Below are 21413 nucleotides of genomic sequence, written 5' to 3'. Positions count from 1 at the left end.
TTTAGACTGGACCTGGTATTTTTATCCACCTATCCAATATTTCCCAAGAACCTGGATCATTATAATTATTATGATATAGTGGACTAGCACCAATAATTTATTCAACCTGTACACCACCCAACTTCCAATGACTGGTTATTGTAAAATAATAGTATATAATTAAATTATAAAAAATATGGTTTTTCTTCTACGGAAATTGGCTTTCTTTCCCTGTAATAACATTTCCAAAATGTTTGCACATGAATCTCTGATTTATTTTCCAATCCATCTGTATTTCCTTTGAGATTTGCACACTTTTACTCCAATCCCACTCACAGTCAAAATAGCTACTCATTTACTTTACAGTCAGAGAGGCAGTATTTATCAAAGTTTCTTTTTCAGATATAAACAAAGAACCTGAGTAATAGGATATCTCCCTCCTTCCTCTCAACCAATCTGATAGAAAAAATGATGGAACATTAACTCTGAAAGTTGCGTAATCTCAACATTCAGTGTCCCAAATACAACATCTGCCTGATACTAAAAATCCAATGATCTTGAGAAGGTTGTAATATTTTCCATGAATAAAGTGATATCTTGCTTTTGAAGTTGCAATTCAGAGCAAGTTCTCTGGAATAAAATAAATTTCGGAATGATAGCCACCAGTTTCCTATGTCAGAATTCAGCAATCTCTTCTTTTAATTCCTGAACTGCAACCTGTCCTTCCTCGGGCAGGAGGAGAAGAGTTACACTCTCTCATTACAAATACAGGAGGATTTGGGAGCAGGGCAGAAAATACAAGCAGAATTCAAAAGAAGGGCTTAGGGCTTGATCTAGCTACTTAAAAGGGAGGCACACAGACATATCTTGCAGACTCCAAAGAGGCAGCTTATTAAACTCTACCTATTCAGCCTGTATAAAAAACATCTGGTGATATGGCATGAGAGTAATATATGATAACTCTCTGGGGATCACAATAAATATGTGATGACAAATGATGCAAAGGAAATCAGCTGAATAGTTAGCAGCATAATCTGCAGTAAGAAATGTCCAGACTAATTATGAGCTGAGTCAATACCTCTTATTAGCTCACTCTCTAATTAATCATGCTGAAATTTCCTGTTGAAACTTAGCTCGTGAAGGCAAAGGCAATGCAGACGTGAAGGGATTCACTGGTAGGAGCTGCACTGTAGGAATTAAATACTGTAGCTACTACAGTATGCATTACTCAGAAAGGATTCCCTTACCAGAATCTTTTAGCAGCATCACAGCTTGCATAATCCTTGGGAAATTTTGCTTTTCTGGACCAGAGCACCAGTATTTACACTGAATTGCATAATGTTTTTCATCACTCAGTACTGCATATTTTCTCCATGTTTTTTTTCTGGTCTTGCCTAAAGCACAATTAGCAAGAGATCCCTAATTTTCCAATCTATTCATACTGCACCTCTCACAATGGTATTGCTTGCTGAGTTTTATGTCTGAGCCCTAAGCCCATTTAAAATAAATTATAGTTTTCCTCAATATGTGACCCAACCACTCACTCTTCCCCATTCAAATCATTTCATTGTTTCCTCCCATCTTGGACGTAATGGCTCACATACTTTATTACAAGATACTGTGGTTACTTTGGATTTCTTTTAGTGTGCTATGAAACATCTCTATAAATTATGGTTTGGCATGCAACCTGACAAAAATCATTAAAGTAAGACTGATTCATGACTGGTTGCTGTGTTCTATGACGATTAACATTAATTCTTTCCCACTATGGACTGTCATATTCAACTTCCTATCGTTATTCCTGTTTTTCACCAGCTCCTACAGCCTTTCATTTAGCTAGACTACATCTAGAATGCTGCAGATCACTTCCTATTCCAGAAGATTGCTCTTCCAGAAATGGGGGGTCATTCCCAGACCATTCAGAGATGCCTATTCAAAGAGTAGGTAGGTAGGTAGGTAGGTAGGTAGGTAGGTAGGTAGGTAGGTAGGTAGGTAGGAAGGATGGAAGGAAGGAAGGAAGGAAGGAAGGAAGGAAGGAAGGAAGGAAGGAAGGAAGGAAGGAAGGAAGGATGGATGGATGGATGGATTCAGGCAACACCAGCAAATGAATCAAACATCATACAACGAAGCCCAAACTTTCAGTATTTTCTTCCAAGATTCAGAAATAAAAATTTTCTATTTGGGTGAAAACTGAATAGTAACTCAGTGTGATACACAGTGTGTATCGATTAACTATTTCCTAACATCATTAGGATATTTGAAATCTTTATTTTAAAATTTCTTGGGCTAATAATAATTCTATAAATTTATGGGTAAGTAAAGAAGAAAAAGAAACACGAGAATGCTAAAAATAAAAAATGTAACTCCTATGTCTAATATATTGGAAATCTTTATTTTAAAATTTCTTGGGCTAATAATAATTCTATAAATTTATGGGTAAGTAAAGAAGAAAAAGAAACACGAGAATGCTAAAAATAAAAAATGTAACTCCTATGTCTAATATATTGGAGAGTCTGATTGAATCTAGGGCTACATCTGTAAATTATTTAGCAATCAACAAGATTAAATCAAGTTTTTATTTTTATTTATAGTTTTACACTGCAAGGTTCATAACGTATGTGGTTATCTTTCTTCAAAAAGTTTGGCTCATATAATGTAATCTATTTGCAAATCTCAAACTACCTTTAAAACCAACATATATTTTCCACACCTTGTTTTCACCATTTGGAGATCTTAGATTAGAGCCTAGAGTTAAACTTCTAGAGCAGGAGTGCCGAACTGGCAGCACATGGGTCGGATGCGTCACACACAGCCACGCCCACCCCAGCTCCGTGAATGGAAAGTCATAAATGTCATGTGACAGCAACATGATGTGGTGAGTTTGACACTTGTGTTCTAGAGAGTCGTGACCCAACAAATGCGGGCCCGACAACAGCGAGCCCGACAAAATCGTGGCGATAAAACCACAACGTAGACAGCGCACCCACAAAGGAGCGTCGAAAAAAGAGCGCCAACAGAAGCGCGATTACGGTTAAGGTAAGGGTTAGGGTTAGGGTTAGGGTTAGGGTTAGGTTAAGAGCGCGCTTCTGTCTGCGCCCTGTTGTCGGCAGGCTTCTGCACTCATTCGTCGGCACGATCTCGAACTCGCGGTTTTCTCCCTGCAGTTTTGTCGGCGCGCTTTTGTCGAGCGCGCATTTGTCGGTGAACCCTAGAGAGTATCTTCACTACATCCTTTCTCCAACTAAGAGGAATGTTTCCAAAGCATGGTCACAAAACTCAAGACGGTGCCCTCAACAATGCAAACACCATCCATTTTTATGTGCTCTGAACGTGGCCACTATCTTAACTTTTGTCTTGTCATATCCTGTGACTATCTCTGATTACTGAGCTTGTTCTTATGCAGCTATTCAATCAATGCTGCTAGTTGCTAAGTTCACACCTTCCCACAATCACACTCTAGTACTCTGTGAACAACAATTGACTCTCTCCTTGTCCTTCACAAAGACAGAAGCAGCAAAGCAAAAGAAAAGAAAGAACCAAAAACCAAAAACCTCCCACCACTTTCATTTCAGGAAGATTTTAAAATGTATTAGCCCAACAAACATTTCAAGGGAATAAATGTGCCTTTTTTCCTCTTTTAATTCAGTGTAATCATGATGGATATTAGCTTGGTCAGGTAGGCAGTTTGTCCAATGAAAAAGCCCTCAGCCACAAGAACAGAATGACTTTGCTTTGGTCTATCTCTAGGGAAGGAGAAGCAGGAGTTTCAAAGGATGAGACGCAGCTGGTTTGGGAGGATTTTTGAAGTTTGTGACTGCTGTTAAGAACAATGAGAAAATTGTGTGGTAGAGCTCAGCCATCAAATGAGATTGGCCAATTGAAAACCTTTTAAGATTATTCATAAATACATATATTTTATACAAAGTTGCAAAGTAATTTGCTTGTCTACTGAAGTAAAAAAAGAAGAGAATATGTTGAAAGAGATAAAAGTAAAAGTTCAACTTCTCAACTTCTTGGCAATAATACAAAAGTGTTCTGTTCTCCCATTCTCCATAATCCAGTTTTCTGGCCTAAAAATGTGGAATTTCCTAATAGTCTCTTATCTAAGAACTACCTTGCATAGGTACTTTGAGATTAAGCAAGAACATTTAAGTGCTACCTTAAAGCTGGGTCAAGAAGCCTATTGTACAAAGCAAATTAGAAGCATCCACTGCAGAAAATTTAAAAACTTGAGGATCCATCTGCCCATTTCATTGCAGGAAGAAATGTATCTTCACTCAGTCTCCAACATCTTCGGTGTATTTGAGAAGGGCTTCTGTCTGACTGAGGGGAGATTTGTTACTACTCGATTTAAACAACACTGAATTAGATATATCAATCATATGTCTTGGTATAAAGCAGAGGTGTCCAACTTTGGCTAAATGTCTATGGAGATTTCCAGTCATCCAGGTCATGGTTGTCCCAAAGGTGCCCCCCCCCCCGAGACAACTGGACTTTCTGTTTTTTTTCTTTGAAGATGATTTGCTTCTCATCCAAGAAGCTTCTTCAGCTCTGACGGGATGGTGGGGAATGGAAGGATTTATACTCCTTGCAGACAGCGAGTCTTTTAGCAGGTTCTTAAGGTCACCTGGAAGTTTATCTGTGTCAGCAGGGTCAAACTGGTGTGAAGTTTTCTTAGTATTGTTGAAAGGACTGTGTTGTAGATTGGAGATAGATGATGCTGTACCCCCCCCCCTCTGTTGAGAGGGGGCTGTTCAATTTTGGCATAGATTCTTTAATCCTTCTTTCAAATCAGTGACCCTCTCTGTCCAAAATATGGTCTTTGTTGTCTTCTGAACTAACACATCAGGACTAGATTCAGCAGTCCTTCTGCATTTAAGAGACAAAGGCCACCCTATTGAAGATGGCTGGCTGGGGAACTCTGGGAGTTGATGTCCACAGATCTTAAATTTGCCAAGGTTGGACACCATTGACATAAAGCATCTTCTATGGTAGCATAGTGGTTAAAAGGCAGTATTGCAGGCTAACTCTACTCACTGCCGGGAGTTCGATCCTTACCAGCTCAAGGTTGACTCAGCCTTTCATCCTTCCAAGGTTGTTAAATGAGGACCTAGATTATTGGGGGGAATGTGATGACTTTGTAAAACACTTAGAAAGGGCTGTAAAGCATTATGAAGTGGTATACAAGTCTACGTGCTATTGCTATTTTGTCAAGTGCTCATTTGCTTTCTAGATATTTCCTTTTTTTTCCTGTTCCTGTGATTCCTCTTTCATTTCTCCAAACCTTGTTTTACTTTTCTTCCTGCTCTTTTTCATTCTTTTTTCTTTCTTCAAGAAGTTATCAGGAAATAGATGATTGTGGTGGTTAAGTTTGGGTGTGTTTGAAGGCGATAAGAACAGTGTCTTCTCTCTCTATTGTATAAGCAGATTTGTTTATGTTCATTAAAATGTCCAAGGAGAAATTAGCCATTTCCAATATATTCACAGCATAAACTTATTATTATATTTGTATGCATTATGTATAGACCAGCTTTCCAACCAGGTGTCTGCCAGATGTCTTGGATTTTGGCCATGCATCCCCAATACATCTGAAAAGAAAGCTGGTATGGTTGTGGTTGTCTGTTTATCTCTCTATGTGTCTCTCACTATCTTTATCTTCAGACTTTGTCACCATGATTTGCTGATAATTAAATTTTCTCCCAACATTATTGCCCTTTAACTTATGAACTACTCAACATCTTGTTCCCATATTTTACAGTGTATACTGTACTGGAGACTAAGGAACATCAATGCAATATATATGCTTGCAATATGTGTTAAGGCTTTACATGGAGTTAGTCAATATTCAGCATGCTGCACACACTCCCATAAATTTTCTACACATTAACCCTTGGGCTGAAAATTAAAAGTCAGGGACAAACTGAAGGGTGAGTCAATTAAACCTTGAGCAGCAAATTCAAAGCCTGCAGAATAATATATTTTTTGCACAAGGACTTTGGGGTTAGAGCTCTAGAGAGAAAGTACTTTATGTAGCCTTGTAAAATTAACACCGATACAGGAACTACTAAAGTACATTTTCATTGAGACATTAACAGGAAAAGAATTCTATGGAATGAATTAACAGAACAGAATAACAAAGTTGAAAAGGACCTTGGAGGTCTGCTAGTCCAACCTCCTGCTCAGGCAGGAAACCCTATACTATTTCAACAAATGGTTGCCCCATCTGTTCTTAAGAATTTACAGTATTAGGTGATAAAATATTTCATTGGTACAGTTATCTCATAAAAGGTGGCTGAGGGATCTCAGAAGAAGAAGAAGAAGAAGAAGAAGAAGAAGAAGAAGAAGAAGAAGAAGAAGAAGAAGAAGAAGAAGAAGAAAACACAAACGGATATCCACTAGGCTTCATAGCTCTTTAAGGAACCTCTATATTCTTTTGAGGGAACTTTGCTATATTACCACGTTAGAGTAATAACCAAAATTTGATTTTAGTCATATTGACCTACTACAAAAATAATTGATATACTACTAAAATTCTCCTGTATGGTTATCTCTTCGTATTTAGCCAAAACAATGCATCATAGGGCAACAATTTTTGAATCAAAGAACATCAAATGCGCTAATTTAAAGAATGCGTACATAATCCAGGACCCATTACTCCCATGGAATTTCAAATTTCAGGAATTTCAAACCTGTTTTATTTGTAAACGTTTGACTGCTGCAATGCTGCCACAGTTGGCTACAATCACGCAATGGTGACAAGCAAAGTCAATGGGGAAGCCAGCAGGAAGTCGGAGTTCACTTCCACTCCCATTTTTTTGCGAGCCTGTGGTCATTTTGTTTATCTCTAGGTAATTTAATATTAATAAAAGATGACCTAATGGTCATAAGGTCTCGTTTCAGTTAAAATGACTATAAATGGTCCTAAGAATGAATGCTTACAACTGTTAATATTCAACCTTAAAAAAAAATCACCATTCCACTGAATAAACTTCCAAAAATAGGTTTTCACTGAGCAGATTAAGATTGAATTCATTTACCTTTCAAAAGAATCAATTTGCCCAGTGGAAATGGTTAGACTCCTTGGCTGAAAGATTACAATAAGATCAACTGTAATAAAAGTTCAATTTTCAGGCCAAATATTGAACTTTTCTATGAGGACCAGAAGTGGAAAAAAGTGAAAATAATGAATTAACTGAACAATAAAAATGTTTCAGACTGCATTTCTAACCATCACTATTTTTGCTTACATATTAGGATAAAATATTTTTTTTAAAAATTTACATGATTTTTATCCATTTGTATTAAGGCACTGCAAATCTTCTCTGCTTGAATGTATTTTTTTGTCTTTCCACTATTAAGTGAATGGAAAGGAGAAACATGCACAAAGCAGAAAAAAAGTAGAGAGATTAAATATCCCGAGACTAGTTAATCCATATAAGGCAAACTGTAAGTGAAATCACAGAGAACAGGAAATTTCCACCCTAGCATTTTGCCGCAGCATCTTTCAAAAAGAAAGAATGTCTACCGAGCACTGATTGTTCACTAAGATTACACTGTTCTACTTCTAACTTTTCCATGGGGCCAATAATAGACTGATAATTGCAGAATTAAGAATAAACTTGAGAACAGCTAATTGTGGGAAAAGGTCACACCAGATTCTAGACCAGGTGCGTCCAACATAAAGCGCAGAGGCCAAATGTGGCCCTCAACAGCTAGTAACGTGGCCCCACAAGATTGTAAACTTTTAACACTATTATGTTATTTATGTACATTAATATATTATGTATTTTAAATGCACCCCAAGACGATTCCTCATCACTCAATGCAGCCCAGGCAATCCAAAAGGTTGTACATCCATGTTCTAGACCAGTGGTTCCTAATGTGGAGCCACCATGGGGGCAATTTGAACCTTGTTTAAACCAAGTTAATGGCCTTTTAGGCTTTCTCCGTGTAAGTAGAATTCACTTTTTGAGTAAAGTAAGAATTGTATGTCACAGGGGAGACATCAGGGTTTTAGAGAAGCTTAGGTGGGGCATGGCCAAAAAAAGGTTGGGAACCACTGTTCTAGACTCTTTTATGAGGGAATTCAGCATTAATTCTCAAGGGGTCTAAAGAGAAGAGTTGAGCTTCAAAGTGAACACAATGGAAAGCTTTATGCATGCAAACCAAATCCAAAATCCGCTATAAGAACTCCAGAACACTCAAGCACTGGATATAGAAAAGCGATGGATACTGTACAAATCAAGCAATTGCCAAGGCAAAGGAGAAACAGAATCATAGTCCAGAATGCAGCCGCGCAAGCGATTGTGGGTGCACCTCGCTTCACCCACGTAACACCTATCCTCCGTGAGCTGCGCTGGCTACCTGTTGATCTCCGGATACACTTCAAGGTGCTACTTGCCACCTATAAAGCCCTCCATGGTAGTGGATCTGGGTACTTGAGAGACCGCCTACTGCCGATCACCTCCACACGACCCATTAGATCTCATCGTTTAGGCCTCCTCCGAGTTCCATCCGCTGGCCAATGCCGACTGGCCACCACGCGGAGGAGAGCCTTCTCGGTGGTAGCCCCGACCCAATGGAACGATCTCCCCGTGGAGATTCGTACCCTCACCACCCTTAGAATCGCACAGCCCTTAGAATCTGGCTATCCCGTCAGGCCTGGGGCTAAAGATTGTAACCCGCCCGAATGGTATGAATGTTGCGTTTTAATCATGTATTGTCTTATATGTAAAAGTGTGTTTTTCCCCCCTTCCTTTGGATTGTGAGCCGCCCTGAGTCCCCCCAGGGAAAAGGGCGGCATACAAATAAACAATCTAAATCTAAAATCTAAATAGATTGTAGGGAAATGTCTATGAAGATTCTCAGTCATGGTTGTCCCAAAGATGCTTTTTTTCAAATGGCAACTGGACTTTTGTTTTTTCTTGAAGACATTTCGCTTCTCATCCAAGAAGCTTCTTCAGAAGAAACTGAAGAAGAACCAAAGCCCAGTTGCCTTTTGAAAAAGCACCCTCGGGATCGGAGAGAAAGGAAACATTTTACATGAACTTGTTATACCCTTCAATGGTTATGGGCATCAGCAACCAAGAGATGCAGATGTGCATCTTTCACATTCAATCTTCAGAACTTAAATAGAGGAGGAGCTGAATATATTCCTCTCTAGGGTGAAACAGAAAAGCAATCCACATATGGAAAACAACCAGACTAGCAGCTGTATTGAACTTTGATGCTGGGGATGAGACATTGTCCTGTCTTCTTCCTCTTCCTTCCTTCCTTCCGTCCTTCTTTCCTTTCTAATATAAAATCAGGAATATAAAACAATTCCATCATCTAAACACCCCTCCCCCCAAAAAAGAAATAAATGAGAAAAATGAGCTGTTGAGAAAGGAAAGTGCGAGCATATGAAAGTAAATCATATGCTTGAAAGAATGATATCTCTTTGGAGAAACTAAAACACAAAAGAAACTTTGGAAAGTACTAATAGAAACCATTTTAACCAATCACATTTGTGAGGCTGCATGAGAACTGAAGCTAAAAAGGAAAGCATTAAAAAGAGATCTGGGCCTCTCCAATCCTCTGCACTCCAGATTTCTGGTGCTGAAGACCAAGACTCATCTGATTAAGCGGCAGAAAGAATCTTTGCTCTTTCCAAATCAACCACAAGTTCCTGGCAACCATACAGAAAGCTTATTCTGGCTTTAACCGCATTACCACAGTTCCTAAAGTGGTTTTCCAGGGAAAGGGAATTTGTCAAATAGGTTTAAAAAGGAACAGACCTTCCTCTGGTTTTAATATAGTTCCAATTACTTCATAACTGCTAAAATTATCATAATGTGCAGTAAAACATAACTAGATTATGGAATAAGGTCACTGTCTGTCATTTTTTTTTAACTTACCTGGCCAGATTTTTTGAGGTGGTATTGTGTTGTAAAATTGGTATAAAAATAGAGATGGCAATTTGAAATATACCGCATTTTTGGAGTATAAGACGCACCTTTTCCCCTCAAAAAAGAGGCTGAAAACTAGGTGCATCTTATACACTGAATACAGCATTTTTTTGCCTCCCAAAACCCTGCCCCCTTCACCAAAATGGCCATGCAGAGCCTATAGGAGGCTTTCAGAGAGCTCCTAGGGGCTGGGGAAGGCAGATATGAGCGAAAAATGGGCCACTTTTTGTTCAATTTTGCCCCCTCCCAGCCCCCAGGAGCCCTCTATAAGCCTTCTACAGGCTATGCATGTAATTTTTTAAACAAAAAACAGGGCCGTTTTTGCAAAAAATGGGCAATTCTTTGCTTGTTTTTGTCCTTCCATCCCCCAGGAGCACTATGCAAGCCCCCTAAAGGCTATTTATGCCTTTTTTTTTGGAAAAAAGGGGCCAGTTTTTGCAAAAATGGGCCGTTTTTGGGACATCTGCAGAGTGCAAAAACTTTTTTTTAAATTTTCCTTTTCAAAATCTTGGTGTGCCTTATATTCCGGTGCATCTTATACGCTGAAAAATATGGTAATATATGCAAATTAAATGTTCCTACATGTCCACTCTAAATTTCTTAGATCACTCCTGTGCCTTATACATTACTTAGTATACTTTACAGTCACTAAATATATAGTAGATAGTAGCAATATATATTGAAGTTCAATATACTATGTTAGTATTGACATTTCTTATCTTGAGTATTACTCTGAGATTGTTGGGATGACTACTTTATATAAGGTGTGAAATCACTGTAATTCAGGCATTCTCAATGCAATGTACTACTACAGTATGTTTACTGAAGTCTAACCACTATCTTCTGTTTTGAGAATAGCAGGAGGTAGCAAAGAATAAGGGGAAGTAATTTAATTTCTGGATTGCAACTATACATCAATGAAAAGAAGAAACAGAATGAATGTCTGATGTCATGGATTCACAAAAGTGCAAGGGTGAGAAACCAATTCTAGCTGGTTTAAATTTACTAAGAAGAAGCAAGCAAATGGGAATCCACCAATTCAATGGTTCCACACACAATTCAGAATGAAGTTACATCAGGACATTATAGAGAAGTTCAAGAAAGAGGCAATCATATTGATTTTTCCATGTGTTAAAATAAAAACCCTATTACTAAGAAAAATATACTAAGAAATAACAAGGAAAGATGCAAAACTGCTAAGTAATTAGGAATGTTTCAATGGATGGTTTTCAGTAGATCCTTTAAAGGCACAAGAATAGATTCTTGTAATTGAGAAAACAAGAAATCCCTGCAGAAAACATATATTTGAAAACAGTTTTGCTGAATGAACAAATTTGACTAAAGGCATCATAGATTTGGACCTTGAGATATAATCGGACAAAAAAAATATGAATGATGACTTGTTCAATGTCACTTCTATGTCTTAACAGACTTTATTAGCTATCTGCTGCTCTCTGACACTTATTCTTTTGATGATTATTCAGGCGCTATTCCCAAATTACAATGACAGAAGTCCATTAAATGTGTAAAAAAAAAAATATGTTTAAGACCAAACCTGTTAAACCTGTTAAAAACTACAAACAGAACCAGTAAGTTTCCTTTCCAATTCAGAGACTCAGCCAAGCAACCAAATATATAGAGAGAAGATCACTCCAAAAGAGACATCTGGAACCAATCTGCAGCCTGTGGCCACTTGATGTCATTTTTGATATATTCTGTATCAGCCACAGAGGGCTTTATGGCAAACAAAATGTATTCCAGTAAGAAGAAGCAACTCCAACCAAAATAGATGGAGTCAAGAAACCTACAGTACTTAGCCAACATTTGGTAAATACTATATTTACTTAAAAGACAAGATTTACTTTCTAAATGAGGTACCCTTAAAAGGAAAGTATTGTCTTAGAGTTACTAAGAGTATATTTATTTAATTAATCTTTTTTAAAAAAAAAAAAAACCTTAAAGAAAAATGTCTTTGAGTAAATACAGTAATTAAGAAATTGTGGGTCCATTCAACATAAATATTACCTTTCTGTCTGTAGTGTGACTTTGGAAGGCTCCACATTGGGATTCTCCCATTCCATTTGTGGGCAGTGCATAAAATAACACAGCGTGTACAAGGCCTCCGGTTCCCAGTAGAGTGACCCCTGCCGATGATGCAAAGGAGTGGTGTTGCCATGTTGCTTTGCACTGAGCGGCTGCAGGTGGTGCATTGCCCGAGACACCAGGTCACCTGAAAAGGAGCAAACAAGTCACTAAGTGGCTTTTCTTATTCAACTTATTCAACGTATAGAAGCAGAGAATGCATGAACTGCATGAAAGTTATAGTCAGCATGAGATTTAAGAAACAGAAATACTACCCTACTGCCAATTACCTCCACTAGACCGATAAGATCGCATAGATTAGGCCTCCTCCGAATTCCATCAGCCAGCCAATGTCGGCTGGCAACTACCTGGAGGAGAGCCTTCTCGGTGGCTGCTCCGACCCTCTGGAACGAACTCCCCGTGGAGATTCGTACCCTCACCACCCTTCAGACCTTCCGCACCGCCCTTAAAATCTGGCTGTCCCAGCAGGCCTGGGGCTAAAGACCCTAACCCCGCCCGAATGGTATGACTGTTGTGCTTTCTTTTAATAATGTATTGTCTTATGTCTATAACTTGTTTGTTATCCCCTCCCCCCTGAATTGTGAGCCGCCCTGAGTCCCCTCAGGGAGAAGGGCGGCATACAAATAAACTAATTCCAATTCCAATTCCAATTCCCTATTATTATGGTTGGTCACATAGTCAGCCAGATGTTTACAATGGATTTAGCATTATTGTCCACCTGTTGAGTCCTTCTCAAAGACCTAAGATAAGCAATTGTTGTTTGTGGTGTTAAAGGTATTGTGGCAGGATGCAACTGTTCCAAGTAAAGTTGCCTTTCTCAATTGACAGATGATGATTTTGTCAATGCCAACGGTGTTCAAGTGGTGCTTCAGATTACTATTCAAATTTCTATGCCACCCAATTCCCAAAAACTCTGGGTAGTTCAAAAGTAAAAAAAAACATTAAATAAGAAAATAAAACACTAAGACACAAAAATAGGAAAATAAGAGAAAGCAAAGTTGACAAGAGCTGGATAGAAACAATAAAGAAACACATATAATGCAAGGGGACATCACTCAACCTTGTCAAAGAGTTCTAGGCAAACAGCCAAGTTTTCAAGCTCTTTCTAAACAACAGCAAGATATCCCTCACCCCACCACAACTATAAAAAAAGGAATGACTGCATCATTCAGAACATGCAAATATACTCCAGAAGCATCTCGGCAGGTAATGGCATTGGCTGAATATGTTTGAACTTACAAACAATCTTGTATCTTCCACAGATGAGACATATGTGGTGGCCAGTCTCCTGGGTTCTGGAAATCCCTTAAGACTTGATTCTGTACCCAGGCAATATCAACTCTTTAGAGAGGTTGAGATTAGGGTGTCAGTGTTGTGTTTTCTTTACTGTTTTCAATGTTTTCTTGTTCAGATTGTTATATTTTGCTGTTATATTTTTAGTTCATTTAACTGTACATTCAAATATATTGTAATTTATCCAGAGTTTTTTGGAGTGGTGGCTATAATCTAAATAACAACAATACTTTGGTAGATGAAAGCAATGGCAATGGCAAAGGACCTCTGCACTATTGCTGGAAAAACCTGTACAATTCGGTTGGGGTAGTCATTAAAGGCTCCCCAACTCAAAGAAGACATTACCTTTTGCCTTTATTTTGTTTTCCACTTAGGAAACAATCCTTTTCTCTACAATAGACTAACCCAAACTAGGTCATTCTGGGACACATGGAATGGACTATCTAGATAACATATCATTTATTGCTGCAGAATTATGCTATTGGTGCCCTCCTAAATTACATCTCTTAGAAAGTAGAGGCTTTTAATTCCTAATATTTTCTAGCTTGCATTGAAAGATGCGAAATTGCTTTAATACACATAGAAATTATGATTTGGTTCTTTATCTATGATGCCAAACATAACTGAATGTTATTTTTAAAATGGAGACATAGTTACTCCTAAACAGAACTTCTGTTGGTTCTAAATGCCATCACTTATCTATTGCCAAGAACCAGTTAAAATATTATATTATTCTAGGGTTAATTAAATGACATTATAGCAATAGCAATAGCAGTAGACTTATATACCGCTTCATAGGCCTTTCAGGCCTCTCTAAGCGGTTTACAGAGAGTCAGCATATTGCCCCCAACAATCTGGGTCCTCATTTTACCCACCTCGGAAGGATGGAAGGCTGAGTCAACCCTGAGCCGGTGAGATTTGAACCGCTGACCTGCTGATCTAGCAGTAGCCTGCAGTGCTGCATTTAACCACTGCGCCACCTTGGCTCTTTTATTATTAATTATTTTTAATCAATTTGTGATCAGTTAGTTTTTGGGCCCAATTTAAAATGTTGTTTTTGCCTTGAAATCCTAATCTCAGATCTAGATAGGTAGCTATTTTAGGTGAACCTGTGTGTCATCTCCTCTGCGTTATAAATATCTCACTGCCTTGATCTCTGTACCTGTCCAGCGTGAAGTAAAAGAAATGAGGTATTTTCAGTTGTGAACAATAGCATGGACAATGCCTTCAACAAATAACCATGCCTAGTCATTGCTAATATTGTCATTTTCCACTCCTGGCCAAGTCACTGTTCTTTTCCAGAGGCCTTTGAGGCAGAAAAGCTTTTATGCTGCTGTTTATTGGGTTATGCATTATTGGGAGGTCTTAAAGTTGATTTACGGATCAAATTTATTATTTATTGCCAACTGGGTCTTTTTTCCCCCCTGTTATGCTGACAGTCCTCAATCATTTTCTTACTTCTTGTGTTAGATGATTATTTTGGAGGATTGGTTTGTTTTTAAGAGAAAGAATGTAGTAAAATATAGAATGAAAATACATACAGTATATGACATTAAGCAAAGATGCTGAGAAATCTACTAATCTACTTACTCAACACATTCCTCTACAAAATACGTTCTAAATCAGGGATGAGGAATTATGGCCTCTTTACAACCTGTGGACTTGGCTGGCTCAGGAATTCTGGGAGTTGAAGTCCACAGATGGAAAAGGAGCCACCCCTGTCCTAAGTAGTCTTGCCAACTGGAAAATAAAACCGCATCGTTTTCTTAACAGAAAATAATGGCATTATTCATAAAACACATTTTCGGAGGCAGATGATTTTCTTTAGCAAAAGCAGCCACATTCCAACATGCTGTGCCTGGCAAGAAATTCATTGCGGCACATAATATTTGCTTTGCTTGTGACAGAAAGCATGTGGCCAAGTTCCCCCCTTTATTTTAAGAGCGTCTCCTCTTTCTCTCTGTGTCTGCTAACTGTCGAAAATTAGGATTGCATAACTGAGATTTCTAGAGATTCCTGAAATGCTTAACAAGCACTCTATTCCATGCAACGTGGCATGGTTTTTTGAATAATAGTGATGCTAATACAAATAACTGCAAGTGAAGAAGCTGTGAGGGGCAACAATTTAAGCACCGTTGGCTATCGTACAATAGCAAGGATTTGATTCTCAATCCTATATTGGGTTTGAATCTCAGGCCCAAATTTTCTAAACAGCCTAATACATGGTAAAAAAAATGTTCAGGTCCACATCTTCCTCCATCTTTTCTCCCCCCCCCCTTTTGTTTCTGTGTGTCACAGCATACTTCAGAACAAACATGGACTGTAGCCACTCATCTATTTTATTTTTTGAATATCTCTCGGATTTCTTTTAATGCAAATCAACAGAAATCTTCCTATCCTTATGCCCTCTGGTTTGGTTGGTACTGCAGCTCACAGGAATTTGAGCAAGAATGTCAAATTCTTCCTTGAGCCTGCTAGCTGCCAGAATAGGGAACGTCAGTCTAATGAACAACAGTCTATATGTAGCTATGGAACAGCTTGATAATATATAGACAGATAGCTACTGCTAGCTCTTTGTGAAATGTGTACCAAGGATATGAAAAGGGAGGGAATACTAGAGAAGAAAAAGCAAACAGCCACTGTGATTCCAGCGTACTGTAATTTCTGCTCACTCCCTAATATCTTTCGACTCAAACCTTTCATTTTAAAGAATTCCTTTTTCTTTTCCTACTGGTAGGAAATTACTATGCTCAGAATGAATCCTATGTCTCTTAGAAGTCTGTAATTCTCAATGGGTTGTTGAGCACAAAGTCAATCCTATAGGCAGCCAACCTACAAAATTAACTCCAAATTTTGGAGTGCAACAGTCATCTAGTCAAGGACAAGTAGGAGAACTTGTAATGATGAGGAGCTCTGCACCAGACAAGAATGGATGCTGGTCATGGAGTTGAGCTAGATTGATAAGCAAGATTTGCTGCTGATATATCAACCAATTGCATGCCCCACAGTTGCCTTTCTTGAGCCTTTGGAACTCAGCTGAGTTGGTGGTAAAGTTCATAAGTTTACTAGCTTTCATTTCTTCAACCTCCATACTGTGGGGAACTGAATTAGTGCTGTTCATAGATTCCACAATGACCTTGGGCTTACTACAAATGCAGCCACATCTCATATTGGAAGGTACCCACTGAACTTGCTCTTTACTCTATTGCAGAGAAATCGTGATCTGAAAATTAAGGATATCAACAACTGTCCTTTTCACAATGAGTTGCTTTCATTACCCTTCCTCATCAAATTGCACATCGCAGAGGCTGCAAAACTCCACAGGGTGAACCTGTTAAAATGATCCACCCCACCATCAAATGAGTAAAGAGACTTTCCAGAGGGTGCTTCTAAAACCTCCCCCATGCACTTGGTGGTCAGTTCCATCCTGTGCCTGGTTAATGAAATATGGGGAAAGGCAGAAGGATGACATTGCGCCCATGAAACTTCATCCCACTTGCCAATCCTAAGTGATTCCTAGGCTTACTAAGGACCTGAGGGACAGTAAATTTTTCTACAATGCAAAAGTCAGGTTAATAAGTGAATAGCTACAGGTTAGAGTTCATTTTTGATCCTACTGAGTGGTGCCCACCCCATAATGGAATGCACCCCACCCATCTGGGCATGTGTGCGTGACACCCCCCCCCCCCGTAGTGGTTGGTGGCCTGGGTCGCTGGAACCGGCAGTAATCCAGGCCTGCCACACCCCAAAACTGGTTTTCCAAGTGGCGCCATAGATACAGCCATCATGTTTTTGGCTCCTGCACAGAACAATTTTTATTGCACTGTGCATACACACACAATCCCCCCCCCCCACGCCCGGGAGGAGTTTTCACCCTCTCCAGGCTTTGGAGGTTTTCCTGAAGCCTGAGGAGGGTGAAAACTGCCTCAATTCCAGATGCCCTATGGAAAGTAGAAATGGATCATTTCTGAACTTCCTGGGGGCCGGGGGAGACCATTTTCACCCTCCCCAGGTTTCAGAAAAGCCTCTGGAGTCTGGAAAGGGCAAAAAATAGGCCCAATGGATTAACCAGAAGTTTGTTTCTGAACTTCCAGTTGGCCCGTCGGACCAGTTTTTTGCTCTCCCCAGGCTCCGAAGGCTTTCCTGAAGCCTGGAGAGGGCAAAAACAGCCTCCCCCGGCCCTCCAGAAAGCTGAAAATCAGCTGAGGGCTGGAGTGCTGGCAAATATGGCTCTGCGTGCCACTTGTGGCACGCGTACCATAGGTTCGCCATCACAGATCTAGAACACTGAAAGAGATAATATTCTCTCTCCCTTTGAATAACTCTAGAACTTGGTTCATTTCTAAATACAATTTCTAATTAATCTAATAGATTTGGTTTCGCACATCATACTAAACCATAATGTATGTTGGTTTCATATGCTGTATAAACCCAGCCATTATCATTCATTAAACGTGTTTATGGTTTAACATGTTGAATAAATTTAGTTCGTAAATCACTGTTAAAGAAAACAGTGCTTTAGCATTTTTATCTAAACTGTCTGAAGAATCTATACTGAAAAATGTGCCCACTTTTGAGCTTCATAACTGGGTTAGTTTTTTCAGATACTTTTTCTTATGTTGAAATCCAACGGTATGTACATTTCATAAAATCTTCTAGATGTTGTGCAAATTGCTGACATACAGTGAAACTTCCTTGTGATTTTTCCATATAGATTTAGCAATGATTTATGCTCAGTTGTTTCCCATGCCAGATCCTAATGTTTCCTTTTTTCTAAGGATTCAAACAAACACCAATTTTGAAATCAGACACAAATCAGTATCGTAACCATTTTAGGTGTTAAGTTTCTTTTTTATCTTTATAACATTAGACTCTTGACAGCATATTGTCTGAGGCCCTAAGAATTCTGGTCCCCATTCTTCCGTGATCCATATCATGTTTCTTTGTTCCCCTTTCTATCATTGTCTTGCTTTGCTTTTTAACACCAAAGTAATCTCAACAAGGGACCATTTCCTACTATGGGTTGCCTAGCAACAGCAGGTCCTCAATCAAGGATACAGCATTTACAGAACAAAATTCCAAAGTAGGGAAAGCAAATTATTATTGCTGTGTATCTTTTTTGAAGCATATCAGTTACTCTGATTACTACTTCCAATGATAACATGAGAGGTTTAAGCACAAACTAAGTCCGTCTTTGCAATACAGTAGCAAAAATGGGGGCACAGCTGGAATTAAATATAAAGTTAAGTTGAAGTAAGGAAAAACTAGAAAAAAATGACCCAAATCAAAATACTGAGCATTTGTAAACTGCAGAGAACTGACACTGAGCTGAGAGATAAAGTCTACACTCCAAATTAGAAGCCTCTGTATCCAATAAAATCTGCAGATCCCAAGACAGCATCTAGAGAAGAGTACGGGTTAGAAGGCAGATCTTTTTAGTGGTTGAACGCACATCAGTTCTTAAGATCAGTTTTTTTCATTTAATCATTGCCATGGTGGCGCAGTAATTAGAATGCAGTATTTCAGGCTGACCCTGTTCACTGCCAGAAGTTTAGTCCTGACCAGCTCAAGGTTCACTCAGCATTCCATTCTTCTGAGGTCGGTAAAATGAGGACCTGGGTTGTTGGGGGCAATATGCTGACTCTATAAACCGCTTAGAGAGGGCAGGCAGTCATTACCGTATTTTTGGAGTATAAAATGGACCTCTCCCCCCCAAAGAGTGTGGAAATGTTGGTGCATCTTATACACCGAAAACAGCCATTTTTGGCCCCCCGAAGCCCCACCCCACATCCCATTTTTGTGAAAAATGGGCAAAACCAGTCTGCTTTTTGCAAAAATGGAGGTGTTTTTGCCTTCCCCCACTGTCCCAGAAGCAGTCTGAAGTCTTCAGTAGGGCTGGAGGAGAGGAAAATGCCCCCGTTTTGGTGAAAAACAGGTGAAAAATGGGCCATTTTTCACCAAAACGGGGGTGCTTTTGCCTTCCCCCACCCCCCAGAAGCACTCTGCAGGCTTCAGCAGGGCTAGGGGAAATGAAAAATGTCCCAGTTTAGGTGAAAAACAGGAGCCTTTTTGCCTTACCCATCCCTGCTGAAACCTGCAGAGTGCTCCTGGGGGGCCGGGGAGAACAAAAAAAATTGTTTCTTACTTACCTTTTCAAAATCTTGGTGTGTCTTATACACCAGTGCATCTTATAGTCCGAAAAATATGGTAAGTAATTTCAATTTTTCCCATTGACTTTGCTTGCCAGAAGATGATTGAGAAGCTTGCAAATGACCATCACATGACCCCAATATGTAACTGTTGTAAATTCATGCCAGATTCCAAGCACCCAAATGTTGATGACATGACTGTGGGGATGCTGCAAGGGTTGTAAGTACAAGGACCAGCTGCACCTTTTTCAATGCCATTATAACTTTGAACAGTCACTAGTTGAATAGATGTAAATCAAGGACTACCTTTATCCATATATTATACATAAACAATTTGATGTGTGCTTTTCAAGGCTGAATGCAAAAATCCTACTTTCTGTGACACACACATAACTCTTTCCTTATCTGCCATCTTATCTTCAAACATACTGTATGCAGCTCCATGACCTTGAAGCAGAATGGAATGCTCACTAATGTTTAATTTGATCTTAATATTCTAATCATAATATTCTTAATATTTTCATCTTAATATTTTAGAAAATGAAAAATACATATGCACTGTACAGGTTCAGCCTGGGCTTTATTTTTTTACATAGCAAAAAGGTTCATCATGATTCAAAACAATCATCTTTTGAACAACGTCACCAAGAGAATATGAACTGATGTTACAAGTAGGTACTCACCACAAACCTGCTCTCTGGGGGTATGTGTTTATAAAATGGGATGTGGTTGCTCAAAAACCCAAAGGAGAAAAGAGTTAGAAAACATTATGTGCACTTACTAAGTTCTGCAATGCTTCCCACGCGTGTAGCTAGCAGCGACTGCTCGATGGTTCGCAATTCTGATTGGCTAAACATCTGGACATCTCCTGGCTTATTTGACCTTTGCTGTTCTTTGTGAAGATTCAGATTCTCTGGCAGGCAAGGAACACCTGGTGTTAAAGCAGAAAGAAGAGAGGATGAAAAGTTCAATGTGGTTATAAAATCCAGACAACTGCAAGGTTTTCAGTTTAACAGACTAAAATTTACCATGCTGTCCTACAATAGGAGACTGAGCATTCATCAGTCAAGTTTAATAGTATGTATTTTGGTTGCCAGTGACTCTAACAGTGGTGGGTTCCTACCGGTTCGGACCGGTTTGGCCAAACCGGTAGTGGTTTGGCGGCCTGGGTCGCTGGAACCAGCAGCGACTCAGACCTGCCACATCCCCGAACTGGTTTTCCAGGTGGCGCCATAGATACCACCATCTTGTTTTTGGCTCCTGCGCATGCGCAAAACATTTTTGTTGCACTGTGCATGCACACACAGCGCGCATCAAGCACACACATGCAGCACGCCCATGAGCGAGCCGGCAGTAGTGCTTACCGGAACTCACCCTTGGACTCTAGGATGTTAAGAACTTTAAGAATAAATTTTATTCTTGTTCTTTAAGGTCTTCAGCTCAACTTCAACCTTGGTGTCCAGACATTGTTTCAAACTGGAGATGATAGAAAATCAAATCAGGCACCTGATACAGTGAAAACATGTGCTCCAACACCAATCCATGACTCCTTCCCAGTCATAGCTACTTGTTCCTAACCAGGATAATACCCAAGTGATGAAATGAGAGCTGCCCATTTTTGTAGATATCTGTGATGTCAGGTCCAAGTACATAAGTGGCATAGTTTATATTGAGGCACATATTTTACCATTTGTCCCCCTTGTGGACCTCAATGTTCCCAGTATATGCCATTGTTTCTCATTGAATGTGCTTGATTAAAGAATAGTTCAAAAGACTGACTATCTTCCAAATCACAAGCAAAGTTGACTATTTCATCCTAAAACAACTGTTTCAACATTTAATCAGTAGAACAGCTTGCCTCCAGAAGTTGTGAATGCCCCAACATTGGAAGTCTTCAAGAAGATGTTGGAGAGCCATTTGTCTGGAATGGTATAGAGTTTCC

The 21413-nt window shown here is 39.3% G+C and overlaps 1 protein-coding gene across 1 annotated transcript in view; it reads right to left on the bottom strand.

Annotated features, from left to right (window-relative positions):
• BTBD11 (BTB domain containing 11) overlaps positions 1 to 21413 on the bottom strand; it is a 205440-nt gene that overhangs the window by 40788 nt on the left and 143239 nt on the right. The window contains 2 exon segments of the mRNA XM_032220930.1: positions 11952 to 12156; positions 20253 to 20402. Of these exon segments, the coding sequence (XP_032076821.1) occupies positions 11952 to 12156; positions 20253 to 20402 (355 nt within the window).

This window comes from Thamnophis elegans, chromosome 7 (assembly GCF_009769535.1).
Source record: "Thamnophis elegans isolate rThaEle1 chromosome 7, rThaEle1.pri, whole genome shotgun sequence".
Taxonomy (NCBI): Eukaryota; Metazoa; Chordata; class Lepidosauria; order Squamata; family Colubridae; genus Thamnophis; species Thamnophis elegans.
This window is presented reverse-complemented; position numbering and strand designations above follow the sequence as displayed.